The 14,722-nt window shown below is 37.3% G+C and overlaps 1 protein-coding gene across 5 annotated transcripts in view; it reads right to left on the minus strand.

Annotated features, from left to right (window-relative positions):
• PKN2 (protein kinase N2) overlaps nucleotides 1–14,722 on the minus strand; it is a 101,989-nt gene that overhangs the window by 68,637 nt on the left and 18,630 nt on the right. For 2 of the 5 annotated variants that reach the window (XM_014460143.2, XM_014460146.2), the window contains 4 exons: nucleotides 6,825–6,994; nucleotides 2,324–2,441; nucleotides 1,864–2,009; nucleotides 1,559–1,772 (listed from right to left, as the gene is read on the minus strand). In XM_014460143.2, the coding sequence (XP_014315629.1) occupies nucleotides 1,559–1,772; nucleotides 1,864–2,009; nucleotides 2,324–2,441; nucleotides 6,825–6,994 (648 nt within the window). Of the gene's footprint in view, nucleotides 1–1,558; nucleotides 1,773–1,863; nucleotides 2,010–2,323; nucleotides 2,442–6,824; nucleotides 6,995–7,839; nucleotides 7,932–14,722 lie in introns of all 5 variants that reach the window. The other 3 variants (XM_023758229.1, XM_014460145.2, XM_006093902.3) reach the window with 3 other exon arrangements.

Raw genomic sequence — 14,722 nt, forward strand, 5'->3', positions numbered from 1 at the left:
AGCCGAGTGGTTAGGAGCCAGCAGTCCCAGATTGCGAGAGGGATGTCCCAGATTGAAGAGGGTGCAGGCTGGGTTGAGGGACACCCTTCCCCACCCCACCCCCCGGTGCACAAATTTCATGCACTGGGCCTCTAGTCCTATATAATAAAACCCTAATATGCAAACTGACTGATGGAATGACTGGCTGCTATGACGCGTACTGACCACTAGGGGACAGACGCTCCTTTTTTGAGTGTCTGCCCCCCGAGAGGGAGGTGACCGGTGATGGCTATTGGGGGGGCAGGGCCAGCCAGCAGGCGGTGCCAGGCTGCCAGCCAAGGCGGTTACCAGTGGGGGCCCCCCGATTGCCCCGCCTGCCCATCGCCCCACAGATGGCCCTGATCACCAGCCAGGCCTAGGGACCCTACCCTATATATTGGGTACAGTCTCTTAGATTTAAAAATTATAACCTGGCAAGTCTACTCTAACACTGAAAAAAAACAGGATGATGCAGCGATGACATGCATGGACTCTGGCTTGCACATTTTGTGGTCAGCCCTGATTCTGACACTTATAACTGTGACAAAGCCAATTACTTAACTTCTCTCTGCTTCAGTTTTTCTACTCATAAGATGGGGAAAATGGTACTACTGCCTCAGAAGGATCATGTTATGTACTACTTTTTATAATCAGGGCAAAAAAAATGTAGCTTTCCATACAACAGCAAGATGCCTTTCATCTGCATGAAAAATATGGTCACTGGTGCATGCAGTGTCCCAGATTGCGAGAGGGATGTCTGACTGCCAGTTTAGGCCCGACATCCCCTGAGGGGTCCCAGATTGCAAGAGGACGCAGGACGGGCTGAGGGGACCCCCCTTCCGTGCACAAATTTCATGCACCGGGCCTCTAGTTTAGCCATAAAAGAAATGAAGCATTGCCCTAACCGGTTTGGCTCAGTGGATAGAGCGTCGGCCTGCGGACTGAAAGGTCCCGGGTTCGATTCCGGTCAAGGGCATGTACCTTCGTTGTGGGCACATCCCCAGTAAGAGGTGTGCAGGAGGCAGCTGATCGATGTTTCTCTCTCATCGATCTTTCTAACTCTATCTCTCTCCCTTCCTCTCTGTAAAAAAATCAATTAAAAAAAAAATGAAGCACTGATACATGCTACAAGCACAAACCTTGAAAACAGTACAGTAAATCAAAGAAGCTAGACACAGAAAGCCACAAAATGATATAATTTTGCTTAAAGGACATATCTAGAACAGACAAATCTATTGAGACAAAAGCCAATAGTGGATGCCAGGAACTGGAGGGGAAAGGGGAGTGGGTATGGGGTTTCCTTCTGGGGTAATGAAAATGCTCTGTAACTAGATAGTGGTGATAGTTACACAACATTAGAAATATACTAAACACTTCTAAATTGTATATTTTTAAATGGCTAAAGTAATTCATTTATGTTATGTGTATCTCCTCACAATATTTTTAAAAATCTGTGCACAAGTTTTTATTCATTTATTAAACTAGGACCAGATGTAGCCAAAGAAGCACCAAAAATAATCAGAAGATATATACTACATACCTGTTAGTGCTGCTGGTTTGGATAGCGTACTATATTGATTTTGTGTAGATATCATACTTTGACGTGGACTTAGTGTTGGTGATGCTACAAGTGAAAGCTCCTCAATAATGATACTGCTTTTGGGATGATTCTTGGGAAGTTCATTTAATCTTTGCTCTAATGAATACTTTAAAAGGTCCAACTTCTGACTTGATTCATTAAATCTTGCTTGAGCCTTGGACAGGGAAAAGACAATTGTTATTACTTAAATAACTACATTCTTTAAGTAATATATTTATTAAGTTAAAATTTTTATTTAAAATTACTTCTGAAAGTGCTTTTCTGTCTGTTACTTTTCCTGAGCCAAGTAATTTCATTACATTCTTTGCACCTTCAGCGACTGCAAACTCTATCCTAAAATGATGCCTTAATTCTTCCATCCGAAGTTCAAGAGGACTTATGACAGGTTTTGCTAGAGGAGAAAACAAAAACAAAGTTAATTGAACCCATGTCAAAGTTTACTTCACTTTCTAATATGTAGTGATTAAAACTCATCAATAAAAAAAAAGAATTCTTATATTAAAAGAACAGTGCTTAATACACTGAATATAACAGATACAATTTTGATATAGAGCCTTTAGATCAAAACTCAAAGATTAAACACATAAGATAAAACATAATGCCACCTCCCCCTCAATTTTAAACGCTGTCTTTTTTACAAAAAATTATTTAGCATATCATATTGCCCATAATCATCAGAATAAAAATTTATCTCTATTCCATCACCATTGTCAAAAGCCAATTCATTGGTCTGGACTGCCTGAAGAATCTGCATTCGTATCACTTCTATTTTTGTCTTGCTGTCCTGGAGCAGTTGCTGAGCTGTGCCATGGAGTTTCCGATCCTTTTAAAAATAAGTTTGAAAAGGTAAGCAGATAAAGAGACAAAACATTTTCACAGATTCTAAATAAGATCAAATGATATCAGCAAATGAAAAACAAGAGTTCAAAGAACACTGTGAACAATATAATATATGTACTTGTCGATATATTTATTTTAAAAAGTCATCAAGCAGAAAAGGTGATAAAAGAGAAAAACAACTTCATTAGTTAAGACAATTTGAGAGAAAGAAGTAAGTCTTACTACTGGTTTTTAAAAAATCCAAATTCACATTTGTAATTTTCTTTCATTGCTTAACACAAAAACAGAGAATTTTCATATACCAGGGCCAGTAACTCTCATATTCAAAAGCACTGTATGTGAGCTGTCTCAGCAACTAAGCCTGAAATTTTTAGAAAATCTCTTCCTTTCCCATTACATTAAGTTTCATGGAGCTTCACACATTTTAAAAATAGCTAATTGTAGACAGTATTTGTGTTCCTTTAAATTCTGACAAAGGAATAGGAAATAGCATTTGTCAACATTGGTTATGATGAGAAAGGTCCCTAGAAACTCTTGAATGTCAAAAAATGAGACCTCAGTAAAGTTAGGGTGGAAATTATAGTGAATACTGTCATCTCTTAAGACTTTAAGAAAGGTCCTGAATTAAGTGAAATGGCATTATTGTGCTGTACACCTCAGTTTAGTTATAGTAACACTGAATATTACTGACAGAAGTGTGGTAGGCAAAATAATAACCCACCCATAGAAGTCCATACCCTGGAAACTTGTGAGCAGATAAAGCAGATAAATTTTAAATTTGGAAATCAACCCATATTGTGAACATGTTACCTTACATGGCAAAAGGGGAATTAAGATAGTAGATAGAATTAGATGTTAGTCACCCAATCTCAAAATATAAAGATTATCATGGATTATCCATGTGGGCCCAATGTAATAACAAGGATTTTTAAGGGTGGAAGAGGAAGGCAGATGAGGAGGTAGATGAGAAGAACTGAACCTGCTATTGTTGGCTTCAAAGCTAGAAGAAGGGGGCCATGAGCCAAGGAATGTGGGCAGCCTATAGAAGTTGGAAAGAACAAGAAAGTGAATTATCCCCTATCTTCCAGAAGAAATCACAACTCTGTCAATACCTTGATTTTAGCTCAGTGAGATCCATTTTAAAATTCTCAATTTCAAAGTTGTAACATAATAAATTTGTGTTGTTTTAAGCCATTAAATTTGTAGTAATTTGTTACAGCAGCCATAGAAAATACAAGAAATTTTCTTCAGAAGTTTCATATAAAACAAGTGATGCTATCTCCTATTTAGACAGTTACATTAGTTCTCAAAATCTAGTAGGCTTCAATCCACAAAAAAGGAAATGGTAAATAAAACTGAGCATAGTTAGGAAGCACTTATTTTACAAGAAAGGCCAATTTTCCAGCATCTCTACTTTTATCACTACTAATACAACTAGCATTAATTTAGAAATAAAATAGCATATAATCAACCTATATTGTCCAGGAGACTCTAGACTGGAAGCTAAGAGGCAAGCGCCAGATATAGCATCATTTCAATAAATCAAACACACACACAGTATACTAGTACTATAAAGGGCAGGATGAGAGATATATGTGGTGGGAGAGATACTATTGCTATTATATACAAAAGAAAAGAAAAGAAAAGAAAAGAACCTAAAGTATATTATATTAAACACCAAACTAGGTTGATATACAGTGGAGGAAAAAACAATTAGCAAATTTATAAATTTTGCTTCCATTCTTTCTTGCTTCCAAGGTTAGTCATTTAAGAAAAAAACTTGTAGTCAGATTTTGTTTATTAAATAAATTTAGATTTCACACCAAGGAAATAAACTGAAATAGTTTATTAAGTCCCTTACCTATTAATTTATACCATGAAGAAGTGTACACACACACACACACACACACACACACAATTTGTTAATTATGCTTTACTAGTAACGATACTATCTTGAATTTGGTGTTTGTCTATGGTTTACATATGCTTTTATGAATACACCTATTCACTTTTCAAATTTAAAATGAAAAGATCTTTCTCTTTAATTCCACCTCCTATCCAGGATTAGGAACATCAGACAAACTAAAGACTTGAAATAACTTTTCTTTGAGACCAGATCAGAGTAAGAGAAAAAACTCAGTATTCCGAAGCTCCGAATTTATTAGGGCCAAATATGTTTTGCAATCAGATAGACTTATACCCAAATCTTAATATATTTATAAATTTTGGGTTAGTTACGTATCTTCTACAAGCTTTAGGTTTCTTGAAGAAATTATGTAAATGGAAATACCACTCTAAACTATACAGCTTTTGTATGTATTAGATAAACTAACAGTATATTACCTAGCACATGAATGGCATTAAAATGTTCTTTTAGAACAATAAAAATCATGATTACCTTATTTTAATAAAGTTCTAATGTAAAAGTATAAATATTAAGTAAACTATATAATACTATACTTTTAAACTAATCTACTTTTATTATTTTATCAGTATGTGAAAAGACAGTAGCCTTATCACTTACTTTTTTGAAAACAGTCTTTTCTTAACTATTTCAATTCAACATGCAAGGAAGATCGTTTGTATTTCATTTTTAAAATAAGTGAATTTTCCCACAGATTACTGAAGATCTGCACAGATGTCAAAGTATGATGAAGGCATTTAAAACTGACATTGGATATTACCTGTCACAAGCAATTTACAGTAACTACATGTCAGTTTTCTGGTTTCAGGCATTCCTGTATTTTTTATTGAGCACCTAATATGTTTGAGGTAAGAGATAATGTAGATCCAAAGTACATCAACTGGTTTATGTATCAGAGGAATACTTGCTTTTATGCTAAAACTTTGGGAAGATTTTTACATACATTAGTTTGAACCATATGAAAATGCTGTTATCTGACTGATTTTGAACAGCAATCTCATGTGGTTCAACCTAATAAAGTAGTTACCTAATGTTAATACTCTACAATGCCTGATAGTTATATTTCCAATGTACAATATTTTTTCAATTTATAAAAAACTATTTTTGTTTTGCAAGTCATAAACTACATCACACACAGAGTTTTCAGAAATAAATAAATAAACCAACACTATCTTTATTTTGCCATCACATATTTATGGCTTACTTTGTAAGTGTTAAATGTGGTCACATCCAGTGAAAATAATTAATCAGCTTAACAATTAATTAATTAAATAATTAATCAATTATGATATACCCTATAAAACTTAGTTTGACTGAATTGATATAATTATTATATGTATCAGAATGTTAAAAGTAGCCAAAGAAAAATTCGAAGATAGAATCATTTTTTTTCCTTTTTAGTCCTCACCAGAGGATATGCTTACTGATTTGAGAGAGAGAGAGAGAGAGAGAGAGAGAAAGGGAGAGAGAGAGAGAGAGAGAGAGAGAGAGAGAGAGAGAGAGAAAGTGGGGGTGGGGGAAGGGGAGAGGGAGACAGAAGGAAAGAGAAACAGAGAGAGAGAGAAAGAGAAACATCGATGAGAGAGAAACATCAATCAACCAGTTGCCTCCCACACATGCCCCAGATGGGACAGAATCTGTAACCTAGGTTTGTGCCCTGACCGAGAACTGAACCTGCAATTTTTTTTGGTGTATCAGACAATGGCTCCAACCAACTGAGCCAGCCAGGGCAGATAGGATCAATTTTAGCTAAAGGAATCCAGAAAGGTTTTGTGGGCTATTAATATAGATAAGATTGGAATATGTGAAGATTGGAAGATTAGGGAGAGGGAGGCCTGGATGGATGGTCAGGTATTTTCAAATGAGAAATAAGTATAAAAGACTTGGGAGCATTTTTAAAAAATGTGATAGAGGCTAGAAAGAATCCCAAATTTTAATAAATAGCTTGGTTTGTCATTTGCCTATATGAAAGAGAAAACATCTCTTCAACATGCCTATTAAGCCCTCAGAGATTATTCTGAAAACCAATGTTGCTACTTAGAGTCATGAAATCTACATTCTGTTGTTAACATGAAAAAGAAATTGATTGTGTAAATTATAACCTTAACTAGTGGTAATGCAATGACAGGGATAAGGAGAGAAAGGTTGCTGTTTTGCATAGGATAGTTGTATAGAGCTTGCTAAAAAGATAGCATCTCATGAGAGATTGTAATGAAGCGAGAGAGAAAAAGCCATGAAAGTTCTTGGGAAAAGAGATAATGTAGGCAGAAACACAGTAAATACAAAGTCCCTAAGATAAGAGCATGCTTGGTATGTTCAAGGTATCCAAAGAAGCCAATATAGCTAGAGTGTAAGGAGAGAGAGTCAGTGTTTTAAAAGATCAGAAGGTGAATTCACACTTACAGAATCTAGGAATAATGTGAATTGACTGGATACACTTACATTTATTGTACCTACCTTTGAGGATCCATTTGAATACATCTGTATCATGTTCTCTGCACCTTGTTTTACTTTAAGCTCTATATCCAATTGTTTTTTTAAGGCCATCAATCTATTATTGCTAGTAGAACAACGAGGGTCACTACTGGGAGTGTCTGGAGTCCTTGGGCAATCTGTAAATTAAAAAGTATGTTAAAATTACTTACTAGGACTAATTACTGCTTAAAATGGGAAGTTAACATTTTCAAAGAATAAAGAATTATGGGGTTTAAGATGAGTCTGAAGTTACCTAAGTGGAATTTTCTTATGCTTCCAGATAATATAAAAATTCAAACCAAGAAATATTTAAGTAGAGTTGCAGGACCATTTGCCAGGATACTGTAGAAGTGATTTTGTTAAAACTGAAGTTGAATTAGATTGCTGCACAAAGTTTTTCCAACACTATTATTTTTAAATTAAAACAATTTAACTCGTCTATTCAACAATTAAACTAGATTCTCTACTCACTAGCTAATTAGTTTGAGAATAAAGATTAAAATATACAAATTCCAATGAAGTAATTCTTTGTAAGTAGAATTAAAATACTTCAAATATAATGCTTGCATTAATTAGTAATAACCAAAGCATACACATAAAAAGCCTTTACATTTTTTTCTACTATGAGGATGTTCAATAGAATGGAAAATTTTTCAAGGATAATAATTCATTGATATCACATTGATGGTAGCAGGATATAGGAAGACCAAAAATTCAAGTTCATGGCTTATCATAAAGAATACAGTGGTTCTATTAAGAAAGAACAAAAACACAAAAAAACTTTAAGTAGAACACTAATTATTCTGGGTAATCCATTATTGCTGAAACACTTCTAATAGTTTTACCATGTCACTAAAATTCTTCAATTGGAAGTTATTTTGTGTTTTATCCCCTCTAGGTCCCTTGTTTATTAAAAAAAAAAAAAAAAAAAAGAAGAAAAGGGGGAAAAAAAGCTAGAAGACTAAAGACCAGGGTACCAGACCTGGTTTAGTTACAAGTAACTTGGTAATCACTGGAAAACTGCATAATCTTCAAGTTACTTAACCTTTGTTCTTCAGGGTTTCTTTCTCTCCTCTGCAATAAAAGATGATGTGACTTACTGATTTTAATGAACAAATTTCATATTTCATTTTATACTCTTAAAAATTTACTAGTTCAGAAACATTTAAACATAATTTGTTCATTAACTTAAAAAAATACAGGTGCTATGCTAGATATTGGTGTAATATAATACTATTTCATCATTAATATATTAGTTTACAAGTTGTTAATTCCTGATCTAAGTGCGTTATAAACCCATTAATCCTCATAAACAGCCCTAAAAGGAACATTACACCCATATTACAGAAGAGAAAACCAGGGCAAAGAGAGGTTAAAAACCTTGCTCTGGGTTAAACATCTACTAAGTCAATCTTAATAATTGCTGTGCCTCGCTGCTTTTGGTACTTAAAAACCTTGTAAACAATTTTACTAGCCTGTGGATAGGTGCACAAACTTACACATATGACAGTATAATTATACACATACAACTATATGTATGTATATGTACTAGTATGCATATTAATACTTAAAATAAGTATTAATTCACATTTTACACATCAGGAAACAGGCAAAGTCAGTTATTAGCTGAAATTAATCAAGAAAGGTTTCTATTGTAACTGAATTTACCAAATTACAAATGAGTCACTTCAAAAGTTGATTTTCTACACGACAAATTATTATAGAAAACTGATAAATAAGGTAGGTAAGATACTGGAAAGGCTCACAAAGGAACTATGTAACATATTGCTATGGACAGAATTTTTGTGTTCCCCCAAAAGTTACACGTTGGAGCTGTAATGTGATGGCATTTGGAGGTGAGTCTTTTGGGAATTAGGTAATTGAGGGTGGTCTCTCTCTGTCATGTCAGGATACAGTGAGAAGACTCTATGTACTAACCAGGAGGACCTTCACCAGAACTCTGATCATGCTAGCATCTTGATCTGGATGTTGCCAGCCACCAGAACTTTGAGAAACAAATTTATGTTTTTTTAACTCACCCACTCTGTGGTATTTTGTTAAAGCAGCCTGAACTAGACATACATATACTGTATAAAGACACTGCTATAGTTGTTAAGAATGCCTAGGTTTAAATCTCAATTGATGCTGAGATTCAGTATAAACCATGTAATATGGGGTAAGTTACTTAACAACACTGTGCCTCATTTTCTTCATCTGTTAAATAGTGAACAAGCATCAATCTCACAGGATTACTGTGATTAATTAAGTTATATGTAAAGAGCTTACAAAAGGGCATAGTGCATAGTAAATATTCAATAAACATTAATTAGTAGTCACTGTAGTAAGTGTAAGCATATCTCTGTTGAGTCCATAAATTGCACATCATAACAATGACTGAACAGTTAAGTGTATACAGATCTGTGAACAGGTTTTCTTTCCTTTTTTTTTTTTTTACATAAATGTTACAAGAAATCAAAACCACACAAAATTTGGTATATAATTTATAATAAGCACATTTTTTTTCTAAATATATTTTTATTGATTTCGGGCGGGAGGGGGGGGAACCATTACTGATGAGAATCACTGATCCGAAGCCTTCTGCACTCCCCCTACTGGGAATCCAGCCTGTAACCCGGGCATGTGCCCTGACCGGGAATTGAACTGTGACCTCCTGGTTTATACTAGTAGACCGATTCTCAACAACTGAGCCACGCTGGCCAAGCAATAAGCACATTTTAAAAATACATATATTTTTATTGATTCCAGAGAGGAAGAGAGAGGGAGAGAAAGATAGAAACATCAATGATGAGAGAGAATCATTGATCGGCTGCCTCCTGCACACCCCACACTGGGGATTGAGTGCGTAACCGGGGCATGTGCCCTTGACCAGAATCGAATCCTGTACCCTTCAGTCTGCAGGCCAACACTCCATCCACTGAGCCAAACCAGCTAGGGCAATAAGCACATTTTAAAAAAGAACTGGAATGCATTCAGAGTAGAAGGCCCTCAGTCGAAAGGAGTTGAATAGATACTGGTATTTAGCATAGTATGAGAAAGAGAAACTGTTGCCTAATCATTTGAACATTTGTCTATAAAAGTAGCTGTCCATTTACTATTTCTCCATAGGGCAGAGAGTTAGACCCAATGGGTAAAACCAGCGAGAACAAAAATTTTATCAGAGGATAAAGAGAAATTCCTTAAATTTTGAGTTATCTAACAATGAGACGGTTTGCTTTACTATTAATAAGATTCCTTGACTCTGGAAGCATTTACATTGAAGCTAGATTGCAATCTATTAAAGATGCTAAATAAGAAATTCTTGCACATTAAAGCAGGTTGTACTAAGACATTAAATACCTACTGATTCTAATATTTGTAATGGTATTACAATATCTATCACTTTTTATGAAAATTATGTCCTAAAAATTACAAGAACACAAGAAATACCATTAATGGTAATGGTTCTTAAGGTCAAAATGTCTTGGTTGCCATATCCTCTGGCTGCTACTTATTGGTATGGTCTTGATCATACACTTAACATTTCTTTGTAGTTTTTTCAGCCACAAATTGGGGTTATTGTAAAGATAAAGTCGGTACAGTCTTAGACCAATGTTTAGGGCTAAATAAAATTACATGTCAGGGCTCAGTTAAGTAGCTGTATTTCTGCTCATTTAATCTTCAAAGGAGCTCACAAAGGTTTGTAACATAACCTAATTTTGCAAATAAAAGAAACACACCCAGAAGCTCAGAGAGGTTAAGTAATTTGCAAAGGTCACAAAAGTGTTTGCTGAAGCAGACATATATCTTGTTTTATAAAGCCCACTTTTTTACTCATCTAGAAATTAGATAACAACTTAGCTGTTTTCCTCAGATTTCACCCATTTTCCCATTTAACCTCCTACTTTTCTTCTCTCCAGTTTTCTTTCTTATAGGTATGTTAAATTTACAACATATAAAACATATGGTTGCCAGCATATTTCTTAAATACTTTTTTTCATAGTGAAACATTTCCAAACAGGAGTAACTAGAACTCCCAATTAATGTCCTCTTCATTCAAAACAAGAAATTTAAAAGAATTCTATAAGATGAAATTATTTTTCCATTCTAAGAACTGCCTTTAAATTACAAGAGCAAATGTTAAATTGACTCTCTCTCTCTCTCTCTTTTTTTATTTTGGTTAATCCTCACCCGAGGATATTTTTCCATTGATTTTTAGGGAGTGTAGAAAAGAGGGGGAGACAGAGAGAAACATCGATGTGAGACAAACCCATCAATTGGTTGCCTCCTGCACCAGGGCCTAAGCCAGGGAGGAGCCTGCAACCAAGGTACGTGCCTCTGACTGGAATCGAACCCGGGACCCTCTGGTCCGCAGGCCAACACTCTATCCACTGAGCCAAACTGGCTAGGGCTAAATAGACTCTTAAGTGTATACTTTGCCAATTAAAACTATACCTCATGATTAAGACTAATGAGGGTCCAAATAAAGTTTCACTTTCATAGCTAGGCATTAAAGGCCTTATACTGACGAGATCTAAGTTAACTGTCCATTACTAATTTCCTGTCAAATTCTACGCTCAGTTAAAAAATAATTTATATCTCTTTACCTCTGAAAAAGCAATGCACTTGACTTCCTCCATATTATTTTCAATTCATCTGAGACATTATTTTCTTCAGGAAACCTCTAATCATCCCCAATCTGATCAGGTGTCCTTTCTAATATGTCTTCAAAGTACATTTTCATCCCTCCTTGGTGCTATGTATAATATAGTATTATAATAATTTATTTTCAGGTTTGTTTTCCATATGAAGTGCTGGGATTTATTCATAACTATTGTAATGGATGAGTTTAATATATTATACTAGAGGTCTGGTGCATGGATTCGTGCACATTGAAAGGAAATTAATTAGAAGATGGCCAGTGGGGTGGGACTGCTGTCCATCCCTGGCCAGCAGCACCTGGGGCGGTGCCAGGGCTCAAAAAGCGTCTGTGGAATGAGCAGGGTCCCTCTGGCAGGTGGGGTCCTTTGGCCTGGCCTACAGGGATCAGGCCAAAACCGGCAATCCAACACCCCTGTGGGGTCCAGGAGTGCGAAAGGGCACTCTGCAAAGTTGTTGTCATTTGGCAGCTCCTGCGTTGCACATCTGCCCCCTGGTGGTCAGTGTGCGTTATGCCTACCAGTCGGTTGCTTAACCTTTTATATACATACTAGAGGCCTGTTGCACGAAGAGATTCGTGCAATAGGCCTTCCCTTCCCTTGGCTGCTGGCACCAGTTTTCCTCTGGCACCCAGGACCCAGGCCTTCGCTCTGGCTGGGCTCCAGCCAGAGGGCCACCCCCCCAGCCGTCAGCTCACTGCTCGCTGATCCCGGGCCCGTGAGGCCTCGCGGCTCCGCTTGGCGCCGGGGCCATGAGGCCTCGCGGCTCTGCTGATCCCAGGGCCGTGAGGCCTCGCTGTTCAGCTGGCTTGGAGCCTACGTATGCAAATTAACCACCATCTTTGTTGGTGGTTAATTTGCATATCGCCCTGATTAGCCAATGGGAAGCGTAGCAAAGGTACGGTCAATTACCCTTTTTGTCTTTTATTAGATAGGAAAAACTAGGAGCCCAGCGTGCAATTCAAAATCGTGTGGCACCGCCCACCCTCGAGTCACCAGTCCGGCCCAGCTTTGTTCCCCGGGCCCCACAGCAGCCGGGTCCACTGCCGGTCTGGCCCTGCCTCCCTCTCCGGCCCTTGAAGCAGCCCACCCCCAGCACAGGCACGCGGAGGCCCCTGCCGCCCCGCCCCCAAAGCTGTGCGCACAAACTCCTCCTGTCCAGTCGAACCGTTATGGCGTCCCAATTAATTAGCATATTTCTCTATTTTTATATAAATGACAGAAAAAGAGCAGATTAATTCTGAAAAAAAGTCCATTTAAAAATGGGGTGAAGAGTGCCCTGGCCAATGTGGCTCAGCTGGCTGCAGTGCTGTCCCGTACACTAAAAGGTGGTGGATTCAATTCCCAGTCAGGACACATACCCAGGTTGCAGGTCCAATTCCTGGTTGGGGTGAGTGTGGGAGGCAACTGATGAATATTTCTCTCTCACATCTATGTCTCTCCTATCCCTTCCCTAAAAAATGGAGAGGGGACAAAAAATGAGGGGTTAAGAGACACAAAGGGCAAAAAGAAAAACAAATGTATCTTACTGTGGTTCAGATGAAAAGAAGAAAAATGATGATTCAAAGACAAGTATATAATGAGATAACTACAAATTTTCCAAAGCATATAAAAGAAACTAATACAAACACTGAGTGGCCAGATTATTATGACCACCCCATCAGTACTTTGTTGGGCCACCTTTTGCCTTCAATACTGCAGCGATTCTTCTTAACATTGACTCCATGAGATGCTGAAAGGTGATACGAGGAATCTGACACCACACCTGATGAATAGCACTGTCCAGTTCTGTGAGATTTGATGGTTGTGGAACCAGCTGCCTGATGGCTCTTTTAACTTCGTCCCACAAATGCTCAATTGGATTGAGATCTGGTGATTGCGGGCGCCACCTAAGCAAGGTAAAGTCTCCCTCGTGTTCTTGAAACCACTCCTGCACAGTACGAGCACCTTAGCATGGCGCATTGTCTTGTTGGAAGAAGCCATCTCCATTGGGATACGCCATCAACATGATAGGATGAACCTGATCAGCAAAGATACTTAGGTATGTTGTGCTGTTCAGACGTTGTTCCACACGAATTAAAGGGCCCAAATCATGCCAGGAAAACATGCCCCAAACCATAACACTGCCCCCACCAGCTTGAAGGGTTGTACTCATGCATGTGGGGTATATGCTTTCATGCTGTTTCTGCCAAATTCTCACTCTGCCATCTGCATGATGCAACTGGAAACGTGATTTATCGGACCACATGACTTTTTCCCAATGCTCGACTGTCCAATCCTTGTGTTCCTGTGCGAATTGGAGACGTTTTATCTTGGTAACTGCAGACAGCAAAGGTGTTCGAACAGGCCTTCAGCTGTTTTGCTGATACTCGCTCCATGGCTCTGAACAATCATCCAACGTTCAAAGGCTGTTAAATCCGTTGTTTACCCATATCTTCAGAAAAAAATTACTTCTACTGTCATGGTAAACAACCTGCTTCCCTATTTATAATGGTCTGGCCCTCTAGCAACTTCAGTATGAAATTATAGCTAATTTGCCTACAAACGTCAGGTGGTCATAATAATCTGGCCACTCAGTGTAGAGCAGTGATGGCAAACCTTTTAAGCTTAGCGTGTCAGCATTTTGAAAAACCCTAATTTAACTCTGGTGCTGTGTCACATATAGAAATTTTTTGATATTTGCAACCATAGTAAAACAAAGATTTATATTTTTGATATTTATTTTATATATTTAAATGCCGTTTAACAAAGAAAAATCAACCAAAAAAATGAGTTCGTGTGTCACCTCTGACACGTGTGTCGTAGGTTCGCCATCACTGGTATAGAGTCAAGATATCCCATCAACTCCAAGCAGTAATATACATACAACCTCCAAATTAATGATGGTTTGACTTACAATTTTTTGGCTTTATGAAGGAGGGAAAGCAGTATGTACTTAGCAGAAACTGAACTTTGAATTTTGATCTTTTCCAGAGCTAGTGATATGTGGTATGATACTCTCATGATTCTGGGCAGCATCGGTAAGACACATCTCCCAGTCATCCATGTTATCATGAGTGTAAACAACTGATATTCTAAACTGTATTCATTGTGTTAGATGATTTTACCCAAGTGTGGGCTAATATGTTTGAGGCTAAGATATGATGTTTGGTAGGTTATGTGTATTAAATGCATTTTTTACTTAGGCTGTGCCAACTTAATGATGGGCTT

Source organism: Myotis lucifugus, unplaced genomic scaffold (genome assembly GCF_000147115.1).
Source record: "Myotis lucifugus unplaced genomic scaffold, Myoluc2.0 scaffold_126, whole genome shotgun sequence".
In the NCBI taxonomy this organism is placed as follows: Eukaryota; Metazoa; Chordata; class Mammalia; order Chiroptera; family Vespertilionidae; genus Myotis; species Myotis lucifugus.